This window comes from Abramis brama (genome assembly GCF_963993115.1).
Source record: "Abramis brama genome assembly, chromosome: 8".
NCBI classification, from domain to species: Eukaryota; Metazoa; Chordata; class Actinopteri; order Cypriniformes; family Leuciscidae; genus Abramis; species Abramis brama.
Window position 1 is genome coordinate 32108872 of NC_139970.1, and position 12215 is coordinate 32121086.

Genomic DNA, 12215 nt, shown 5'->3' on the forward strand with positions numbered 1-12215 from the left:
TATATACTGTTTCTAGATGCTCCCTAAGGTGTCGTTTAAGATGAAATATGTGATCACACATAGACCATGCTACTGTACAAAGAGTCAGTATGATCAGCAGGCCCATCCATTATCTCAGCAAAACACACATGCTGCCCACTCATGGTATACATTACAGCCAAGCAGCACTTCATCTGTTTTCACATCAACAAAGCAAAGCTAATTCCACAGTAAATTCTGGACAGCTGTATTGGTTACTGTAACCGCAGATGTTAAAGGAGAAGTTCACTTTTAAAATGAAAATTCTGTCATCATATACTCACCCTCATGTTGTTTCAAACCTGTATGAATTTCTTTCTTCTGCTGAACAGAAAAGCAGAAGAAAAAAATATACTATGGAAGTCAATGGGACCCAAAAACGGTCTGGTTACTGACATTCTTCTAAATATCTTTCTTTCTGTTCAGCAGAAGAAAGAAATTCATACAGGTTTGAAACAACATGAGGGTGAGTATATGATGACAGAATTTTCATTTTAAAAGTGAACTTCTCCTTTAAGAAGTTGAGCTGGTGGTCTAGACTGTTTATTTTGCATTAGAACAGGATTTCCTATCCACAGGTTCTGATTAGAGAGTGGCTGATCAAATCAACATAAACACAGACATTCAGTTTGGTTCATTTCCAGCCATAAGATAAAAATTCAATGATTATTCATGAGAAAACACTGATTACGTATTTTGAGCTCTGGAAAGGTCACAGCTGATGAATTCTCCACACAATCACCAGCTAAAGAGGAAAAAAGTTGAAGATAACAGAGATGACGTGTCTTACCCTCTGTGCTGAGGCCAGGGCTGGAGGTGAATTTGGCCACATCCACAATCTTCACTGCAAACTGTTGACCCGTCTCCCTGTTGATGCATCTTCTTACCACGCTAAACGGCCCCCTGAAAAGGAAACAAACAGGTAAATTAGAGTCCTGCACATTTTGGGTTTATTAAGTCAATATCAAGACAGGATGAGCAATGGTCAAAATAATCCAACAGACCAAAAACAATAATTGGATACTAATACACAAGCCTGAACCTCCAGTGTGAACAGCTTATTTACATTTAGTTGGCCCCAGCATTGCCTTTTATTCCTCTACTCGCAAAATAATTTAGCTATTGTTGCTGACTTGCTGTTCTGGCCCATAAACCTGTTAAATTTAATCTTTAAATGGTGAGATTACACAGCCATAATCCATTCAACAAAAAATATTCACACTGACAGTGATTCACAGAAACAAAGTGTCCAGAAGTCATTTGTTTTCAATCAATTTGAGGTGGCATTAATCGTTGACAAGGTAAAAAAATTCAACATTATCCAAATAAGCAGAGAACTGCAATAAAGCTGACAGTTATTACAGCTGATATATGTGGAAGCTCTTTTGGAGGAACAATGAGAATTTCAGACACTGTCATTATTGAGCCATACTGTATATGACTCAATAGCCAAAAGTTGAGCGGCTGAAGTGAGAAGCCTGCCCTCTTGGAATGGAGAAATGCTCACAGCAGCAATGAGAATGATGGCAACGCTCTGTGTGGGCTGAGTGTTTGAGGAACAGCGGGGAGTATGGGGGCTGGGGAGAGGTTGGCTTTCCGTGAGAAGCTGTGATCAGACTTCCCAAAGCCTTTAAACCCTCCTCAGCATGAGCTCAGAGTGTTTCTGCAGGCCTGAAGAGAGATGGCAGCAGAGAGATCACTGGAGCACGTTTTTGCTTCTGTTTGTGTGGGTTGATTGGCGATAGGCCTGTTTTCTGTATCTGTGCTACAGGTAAAGATGTACAATCAGTCGTTCAATACTTCAAAATAAATACAGACAGAATGCAATGTGAAGGGGTCTTGTATCATCTTAAAGTGGACCATTTTTATGATGACCATCTAAATGTACATTATCCCACTTATATTCCTACTTAACAAATAGGCTAATACATGTGATGACAAGGAAAACTTATTTAAGTAATTGCCAACTCGTTTATTTCAAAAGAGAGGAACATTTTATTTCTCATTTTGAAGCTTTAAAAAACATTAAACAATAAAATAAAATCTTAAAATCTTTGGTCAACACAGGAATCAATTTATCCAAGTTTAAATATTTTATTCTTAGGACTTAGCTTCAAGTTTCTTAGATCAGAATCAGATCATCTCTCGTGTAGTAAAAAAAATACTAAATTGTTCCTCTACAGTGAGGGAAAATGTGCTGGTGTGATATTTACATAGAATACACTAAGTTCAGCGTGGCCACATTTTCAAACTTGACATTTATTCTCTATATTACTGCCGGAGAGTCGGTAAGAATTTTCACCTTCCTCCTCAGGTACGCGGGTTACATTTCATTACAGACGACCCAGTTCACTCTGCCCCACAGATATCCAGGCAGACATAAAAATAGACAAGACTTTATGAAATATGTGTTGTCAGAACCTCTCTGTACAGTTCCTAGGCCAGTGCTCTGGAGAGAACACTTTCTGGCTGACTTCTGTCTTCCTGTCATCTGAGTTCTCTGGCTGAACTGTTAACAAACTGCAGGTGCACTGAACGTGTGGAGGACAAAGTTCAGCATTGCTAGACTGTGGCTGCGTCCAAAAGCTGATAAATGCTGCATTTCAAGGTCGGAAGGCATCAACTCATGTCTGAAGACAATGTTAGCTTAACTTACTGTCTCCTGAGATACCTTCATCTGACCAATTTTTGAAAGCAGCATAGATGTATCCTTAACTGCCTTTGATATCCCACAATCCTGTGCGTTCCATTCCATGACAAAAATAAATATGGCATCTGAAAGTTGTGGTTGATGCTCAGTTTCTGTGAAAGTGTAAATATTTGACCAACGTTTACCACTTTTGATGTTATTTCTAGCAAGAAAAAAGGAAAACAGCTTGTAGGCTATACAATGTCACTTAACGCTACATTTACCTCAAGAAAGCTATTCAATGTCCATAAACTCATTAGTTAGCTAGACAAATAAATTCTATAGAAGAGCATTTTGTTGAAAATGCACTGTATTATTTATTCATTATATTTTTAATTAACCTGTTAGTTATGTCTTCATTATTTAATGCATGTTTGAATAAATCTGTCATGAAAAGGTATTACAGTTCATTGTTGTTTAAATGTTATATTTCACCAACAAACAATTCTGTTATTAAAAAGTTGACAAAAACTGCTTTACGTGTAATTTGTACAACTCAGTTTTAGCTATTTGAGTGTAGAATATTAAATAGGTTGTGTGCATCCTGATTTTTTAAGTTTCAGCCCAGATTTTTAATTCCAGTGCATGCCTAGAAAATACTATTATATTAATTAAATATTTGCTTAGTTATCACCAAAGCTCTCTCTATTTTTGTTTTGTGAGGTACCTTCGTGTGCAAATGCTGCCTGCGAAGTCATTGCCTGCTAAGGCAGCGAGGCAACAAGTCAGCTGCCAAAGTTTTAGGATGCAGCCTGTGTCTGAAACTAAAGGCTGCTGCTTTGCTGCCCAATCAGTCATTGACTAAATAGAACTTACCAAAGAACTTACAAAGAAAATACCAAAAGAAATAATTTCAGACTAACTTCCAAATAACTATGCCCATAACTGAAGAAAATTTGAGAAATATTGTCTTTGATGGGATCTCACAAAGAGATGCACAGAGCTAGGAGATTGTTCATATCATATATAAGTGCAAGTGTGTGTGTGTGTGTGTGTGTGTGTGTGTGTGTGTGTGTGTGTGTGTGTGTGTGGCCAGCAAAGGACAGCAGTTTTCAGACCAAGCTGTGCCAAAACATATACAGGACTCAGATCAGGACTGCAGTGCTCTCACATTCTCTCATTCATTCACATCTCCACAATTAAATTTTAAAAAGCACACAAACACACAGGCTGTTGCAGAGTTTTGTCCTATGAGTCATGACTTTACATGAAATTAGTTTTTAAACAGAGCATTTGCTGAGATTTACTAAAGCAATAAGCCACAAGGTTAAAAGGTATTGTTTGGCACAGAACAATGAACGGAAAAACCATCAGTCTCAAATTTCATTTGAGATTTTGAAATAGACACAATGACTGAGCCGCCAATAAGCCAGGAAAATCAGGGAGCTGGGCAAAAATCAGTGCGTGTTGTATGACCTTTACATGATTAAAGAACATGGTTTTAAGGTGTTAACATGACCTTACACATTGTCATATTATATTAAGAATTGGTTTAAGATGTTTAACGTAAAGAAAATCTCATCTCATGTCCTTACAGCAGTCTGCTGACCTTCAAGACTCTGAAAAAATAAGCAGATGCTTCTTAATAAATAATGCGATCTGCATTTAAAGCAGAAGTCTATTCTGATTCAGCTATAAAATTGCAATGCCGGCAAACTGGAGAAGAATGCAAATTGAAGAGGTGGTTGAGTGCTTATTATTATCACTATATCTTGCTAATATGGGTGCGAGAGGGGCTGTGTTTTCCCCAACACAAACTGCAGGAGCAGATGGCATGAGGCACAAAGCCGCTTACTGGCAGAGAGCCGAGGACCAGCCATGCGTAGCTCAGAGCTGGACTCGGCCAGACTAAACTGCTAGAACTGTGGATGCATGACACTCAGAAGCACCATAACATCTGAATGAGCTTTATCTACTCAATCTGTCATGATCCTCATGTTGTTCTTAGTGCAAATGTTCCCTAGACGTTATGTAAATGACGTTATGCACTGTATATAACACCAACCAGAAATGCAAATTAGGGCTGAACGATTAATCGCAATAAAACCGCTCGCGATTTGGCAAAGGCTGCGATTATTTTATGCGCAGTTTTTCAGTGGAGTGCGGCTAATTGGTAGTAAACACTGCCCCGTTTGAACGGCAGAGGGCGCTCTCATGCAAACACGATAAATATGCCCCGCCGCATAAGTACAATAATGCGCATCATTCCAGGAAATCCCTATCGCTGAATAAACAGAAGATTGAAACTCTTTGATTAAACATGACTTATAAATACACGACTGCCTTATTCTGTGTAAGAAGGCACATCATCTCACAGAAGGATGCTCAACTGTCGTTATGAAGTGAGTTTGGAGTAAATGCATGTTATTAAATGTTGTCTGTTGTTGGACAAGAGGTTCATAAATGCTTCTCATGTTTTGGAAAGATGTTTGACGCGTGCTGTTTTTTCAAATGCACGTTATAAGTGACTCAAACTCACAGTGCTTTCAGATGGAGCAGCGTTTACAGAGCCGTACATCAATGACAAGCTGCGCATAAAAAAAATAATCGCAGCCTTTGCGTTTTTAAAATCGCGATAAGCCATCTCGATTTAAGTGCGATTACATGGAAAGTGCGATTAATCATTCAGCCCTAATGCAAATATAATTTAGTTGCTCTAAGATGTCTCTTTAAGTTATAAGGAATATGTGCATTTATCTTTACTGTTGGAGTCCAGAAGGAGTTCATTGTAGTAGAGTTTGATGGCAGGCTAAACGGACTGACTGTACCATTTGCGGAAAAAAGTCATACTTATTGTGGAACATCTTGCTGTAATATTCTGTAATATAACAACTGAAATTTTTGAAATCAAAATTTTCTTTCCAACAAAGTTCTGAACAATCAGTATTTCAAGGTTCATCAAACTGTTTCAGGAGATTTTTCATCCCGACAGTCATAATAGGTACCTTGTAAAAGTAAGAAAAGTCACAATAGTCTCTCTGAACTTGCAGTTTTTCCAAAATAGAATCTAATTTATTTTATTTATTAATTCAAATTAATTATGATATTAAGGTGACTTGCTCGCTTCAGGTTGGTGGAGAGTTCCTGCCTCAAATGGAGGAGTTCAAGTATCTTGGGGTCTTGTTCATGAGTGAGGGAAGGATGGAACGGGAGATCGACAGACACATCGGTGCAGCTTCTGCAGTAATGCGGTCGATGTACCGGTCTGTCGTGGTGAAGAAGGAGCTGAGCCGCAAGGCAAAGCTCTCGATTTACCGGCCGATCTACGTTCCTGCTCTCACCTATGGTCATGAGCTGTGGGTCATGACCAAAAGGACAAGATCCCGGATACAGGCGGCCGAAATGAGCTTCCTCCGCAGGGTGGCTGGGCGCTTCCTTAGAGATGGGGTGAGGAGCTCGGTCACTCGGGAGGAGCTCAGAGTAGAGCCGCTGCTCCTCCAGATCGAGAGGAGCCAGCTGAGGTGGCTTGGGCATCTGTTCCGGATGCCTCCTGGACGCCTTCCCGGGGAGGTGTTCCGGGCGCGTCCCACCGAGAGGAGACCCTGGGGAAGACCTAGGACACGCTTGGGGGGATTATGTCTCCTGGCTGGCCTGGGAACGCCTCGGTATTCCCCCGGAAGAGCTGGAGGAAGTGTCTAGGGAGAGGGAAGTGTGGGGTGTCTCTGCTTAGACTGCTGGCCCCGCAACCCGGGCCCGGATAAGTGGAAGAAGATGGATGGAAATTAATTATATTTATTTTATATAGAGTAAATATTTTAATTATACTAGTAAGAAACTTCACAGAGATATTTAAGATTTATAATAGTTCTTTGCGATTGTTGCTTGCCAGACTGTACGAACATGTCACACTGTGGGATCTCAGTTGTCATTAATGTCAGACTGTACGACTTAAAAACGGATGCACGCATGAAAACTCATACAGTTTTACATCAATCCAAACATTCGGTGACTGTGCGCTGCATTACTTGTGCAGCTGAAATGGTGGCTAGCAAACAAAAACATCTCCAGCGTTCATTTTGATCACAGCGAAGAAGATGTGTGTGGAGCAAGTGGTAGTTTGTTGTTGTCTCATTTCAAACTAATTGCATCATCGCATTCGGCTCTCCAATTGGTTTTTGATTTGATGGTTGTCGTAGGAGAAGTTACACTACAGGACTGTGCGTCAAATCTTCTGACACTGCCAGAATTTCGTCGGAGGTAAAGTTAGATCACAACGGTCATTAATCTGCTGTTGGCGAACATTTCAAACTAGTGATCAAAGACTTAGGCCTAGGATCTGAGGAATCTTAGAAAATCTGATTCTCAACATTTGTCTCAGACGGCCAAATCGTGGCCAAAATACTACAGTGTGCACCTGGCTTTACTTAAAAACAAAATGAAAAGAAACACTAAACTTTCTTTTTTCAGGGAAAAAGAAAAAGCATTAAACAACCAGCACAGAGAGGAACATGTGAGGTGCACTGCTGTGCTGATTTATCATGGCATCCTGAGAGCCTTTGCGAACCGAAGCGGTGCAGTAAGTGTGCATCGGCCATTCGCTCCCAGCAGCTGCTAGAGATGACAGGCACAAGCAGTGACATGCTGTAGCACACAGCAGGGATGCCGTGTTTGGTGCCAGAAAGAACCAGGCAGATTAGATAAGGCCAGTGCAGACATGAGAACAGCGGGTACAGGTCACATGCAGGATAAACAAGCCTGAGTAAACCACTTTACAGTAAGTCTAGCAGGTGAATATTTCATTGAAGTGTCTTTCTGTGCAAAAGTGCTGAACGCAGGGATCATAAATAATGATGGACAGAGAAGATGTCCTCTGCAGCAGTGCATGACTGGGGGATATGTGCCGGCAGACAGAAATATGAGGAAGGAAGGAAATGCAGAGTAAAAAACACAGAGAGACGTGACACAGGAAGATGAGAGAGAAGAGAAGTAGAGAAAAGGATAGAGAGGAAGATGAGAGAATCGGTCAGACACACAGCGGGGAAGAACGCTGGGTGTTTGTGACAGCTGGTATCGGTTACAGTGAGCAAGAGATGATGGCGTAGGTGTAGGGTTTCTCCTGCGGAAGATAACTTCTCAGACGGCATGTGTGCGTGGGTACTTGCAGTACACCTGACAGCTCTCGGCTGTATGCTGGTGAAACTTGGCCACACTGCAGTCAGAAAATGTCATTTTCTCCTAGAATGGGACGATACAGTTATTATATTATATTATATACGGAGAGAGCTGATGCAGGAAAAGTGTCCAAAACATGACGTGATTTATATTAAGAGCTTCAAACTAACTTATAAGCACACAGTTTAAAGCGGCATGTCCTCTTGTCAGATGCATGTGCTGTTTAATGCATTTGATGCATTTGTTTTCCTCCGTACATAACTTGAGCCATACGGTTGTATCCTTATCTGTAAATGTTAGAGATTCAAATTCAGAAAGTATTCATTTCACATAAAGGCTTGTCCTGACAGTAGGCACGTCTCCGTTAGACTTCCCTGAACCAGCGAAGATGGCCGCAAGCGCGTCAAAGAGGCCATAGAATTTTGACTAAAATAAACATTTTGCAAAGTGGAAGTACTTAAAATCTTCCCAGGAAGTAGGAAGAGTGTAATTGAGAAGTTTGATTGAAAGATAGAGCCATAGTTTGTTCAGTAAACCACCTCTGCCATGAGGGTGAGAAAATTATGACAGAATTGTCATTTTTGGGTGAACTATACCTATATTAATATGGAAGTATGAAATTATTTTATTAATGAAGTGATACTCTAAATAAGAAACTAAAACTGCCAGTAGGTGGCAGTAAATGTCTAAAAGAGTAAGTCATTGAGTCATTGATTAATTCATTTGATTCGTTCAAAACGCTGAATGAAGTAAATGGCTCTCTTTATGAATGGATCATTGAATCCTTGGTTCACCCTATTCAACCCTATGGGCTCGGAGACGCAAAACAGTTCTGCTCTGGCTTTATAGGTAATATCTTCGTTGGCAAACTTGAGCAAAAACAGACAATATTGTGTCTAAAATATCACAAATATTTTACTTTTTATTTAACTTTTGTATAAAATCAATATCACATTTGCACTCGTTGTACTCGTGTGATATAAATATGAGACAAAAATACGAGACAAAAACTCATAAAGGGTCATTTTTGCCCTGATATCTTGAATTTTAGGGGCATTCTAACAGCATTCTATACGCTACATCACACAGTGAGTATTGTTCTGATTCGTCACTAATCAACTGTTTGAAATTTAAGATGACCTACGAAAGGTCTGGGGCGGGATGGGTGTTTTAAATGCGTTGATAATTTTATTTCTCCACCTAAACTAATTCATTAAATTAACATGATAAATCGACAGCCCTAATTATTTTGATAATTTAGAATTTAAATATGCATCGGTTTAAATATACATTTAAAAAACATACACATTAAAAGCTAATTAAATAGTGACTAACTAAAATCATCATTCTGCATCGCTCTGTCAAATAAATGACATTTTTAGACTCAAAACGCTGACAAGTTTGCAGCACTGATATTAATTTGACTACAATAATCGTGGAACTACATTATTCAAAATCCACTTGGCCCACTCAGTTTGAATGTGCATGTTGCTGCTACCTATTTTAAAGTCCCTCCTTGCCACCTCAAAAGCATAGGATCAGGATGTCAAGAAAGAAGTGTGTTCGTTATACATAAGGCAAAGGGTCTGTGTGTGCACAGGTGTGTGTACATGAATTAGTGCATGTTGTGTCAATATGTGTAACTAAGGTCAGTGCATAAAGCAGATGGATGACCTCACTGCAGTAACAGGCAATGTGGCAGACAAATGTGGCAGACAAATTAATAATCTTAGTTAAGGCTTTAATTAATGTTCGCATTATCCACTCAAAACAAACACCATAAACGCCAAGTCAACTCATCTTGTGTTTCTAAGAGAGAAGTAAATATGGGCACTAGTTATTAAAACAAAGGAAGAGTGACAGGAAGAACTAGCATTCAACAAAAATATGTTTGTCCAAGCATGAGAGTGTAGTCTTGCATAAATTAATTTGAACTGCTAAACAAGATAAAATTGTGGTATTCAGCTGCAGAACTTAAAAAAGGGCAATGCTTTACAATAAGGTTTAATTTTGTTAGCATTAGTTATATTTTTTTACAGCATTTATTAATCCAAGTTAATTTTTAAGTATACTATTCATTATTAATTCATGTTCATTAATATACATTAGCTAATGTTTTCATTGCATTTTTTTGCCATTTTGAACTTATATATAATTTGAACTTATATTAAATACCCGATTCAACAATTATATTAAATCAATAACAAGAACTCATTTCATTTAATCAAATGTGGTTTAGAGTAGAGTATCAAAACCACTCGCAAATGGCCTCAAGGAATTGAGGCCATATTCATTAGAAGCGGATCTGAAAAGGCTTTGTGTTCAACAGTGTCCAATTTCTTGCACTTTGTTTAATAAACTGCACTGTGCTGTACTGCACATAATTAACACAAGAACTCACTCCCGCTCTTTATGGCAGAATTAGCTGCCTGATATTTAACCGTAACTGATAAAAGGGTTGAACGATTGTGTTCACTGACAGGGCAGTGGATATTTCATTAGAGTGTGATGTAAATCTAGATGATTAAGACACTGCCATCGCTCCAACACTTGAGTTTTAACTGCAGTAGACTGTGAAAATCATCTCCAAAATTGCATGCCATCTAGAAGACAAGAAGAAAGGGAAACAGTGGGGTTTAAATAAAAACCCGCTCAAGTGACTAATTCAAGAAGGAAATGAAACTAAAAGGAAAGGAAATCAGCATCTCAGTGGCTAATTTTATAAAGATTAGAGCCACTGAAGCCACAATGGAAACCGGATGATCTGCAATAGCTGGATGCAGAGGGTGAAAAGGAGTCCTTTGGAGAGAAGTATACTGCTTCAGCTCTCCACGGGACATTCAGGAAGTCTTGGAGGAGTGCAGCTGCACGAAAGAGCGACCAGTGCTCTGAACTCATCAATCTGTGGATTGCTCTGTGAACAACTGCATTGGACCAGGGTTTTTAAAAGCCAGCGTTTTATTAACCGTCTTGTAGCAGAAATGGTCTTTATTTAAATAAATAAAACAAATAAAACATTTCTAATAATAAAAATAATAAAACAATAATAATAATTAACAAAAATAAATAAATAAAACTAAAATAAATAAATACATTTAAAATAACATTGCAAAGCCAAATTCAACAAAAAGTTATTTACCTTTTTTAAAATTCTGATTTGTTATAAAACCTTAATTAAAGAATTCATAATTAACACAGAAAAACTTTAAGCATGGTGTATTTTGGATTTAGATTTTTGGATGGTGTATTTCTTCGCATTGCTATATTCATTTAAAATTCCATCATTTCATGGCAATACGTGATTAGATTTTAAAGTGCACCAAACGATCACAAACAGTCTATTATGTAATCGTAACTGGCCTAGAGGCAACATGGCCTTACAGAAAAGAATAGGACAGATAGGCTATTCCAGTACCTTAATACTCCCTTTCAGCTCCAACAAATCAAAATCACAATGTCAGCCTAGATACAAACACCCACACACGTTAGAAAGGACTTTAGAGACATGCCCGCCAGGGCAGGTGAGATATGTGAATCATAAACCCTGCCAGTTTAGCTCAAAAAAAGAAAAAAAAGGGAAAAAAGAAGAGACCCTCGTTCTAGAATCCCCATCTGTCCCAGGAACGTGATTTAAAGAAAGTCCCTCTGTGTCCTTACAAAGGGAATTCATCACAAAAAGAGGCCAGTACTGTAAATGTCATGTGTTTTACAGCATGCTCGCCCATGGCCCAGCGAGTGGATATTATAGCCTTCAGCGAAGTGGAGAAACAGAGGGGTGTGTGAGGGGACATGCTGCAGTATTTCTGCCCCCTGCATCTCTGACAGCACACAACAGTCAATAATCGCATACCACCTGCCTGCAAAAAACACACGCTGGAAAACTGGAGGGGCTGTGGAGACTGTTTTTACTGACTGCTCTATTTGTGGTGCTGGAGACTGAGCTATGAAGGACTAAAAATGACAGAACGAAAAATAAATAAATAAATAAATAAAAGTAGAAATAAATAAATAAATGCAGAAATAATAGTGAAAATAAATACATTTTGGTAATATAAATGGCTATTTCTGTATTTTTACATGTATTTATTTATTTATGCATTTCTATATGTATTTATTTATGTATTTATACATTTATTTATATATTTATGTATTTATATATGTATTTATTTATTTATATATTTATATATGTATTTATTTATACATTTATTTATTCCTACATTTATTTATTTCTGTATTTCCACATTTCTACATTTATTTCTGTATTTCCACATTTCTACATTTATTTATTTCTGTATTTCCACATTTCTACATTTATTTTTCCCTGCGCATGTATGCTAATTGACCAATGGCTAAGCCACGCCCCCACACGTGATGAGCCAATACAGAAATAAATAAA

At 38.4% G+C, this 12215-nt stretch overlaps 1 protein-coding gene across 48 annotated transcripts in view; it reads right to left on the minus strand.

The window, feature by feature from the left end:
• caska (calcium/calmodulin-dependent serine protein kinase a) overlaps positions 1-12215 on the minus strand; it is a 175103-nt gene that overhangs the window by 86098 nt on the left and 76790 nt on the right. For all 48 annotated transcript variants that reach the window (XM_084122028.1, XM_084122044.1, XM_084122037.1 and 45 more), the window contains exon 2: positions 809-921. In XM_084122028.1, coding sequence (XP_083978154.1) covers positions 809-921 — 113 coding nt within the window. The remainder of the gene's footprint in view (positions 1-808; positions 922-12215) is intronic.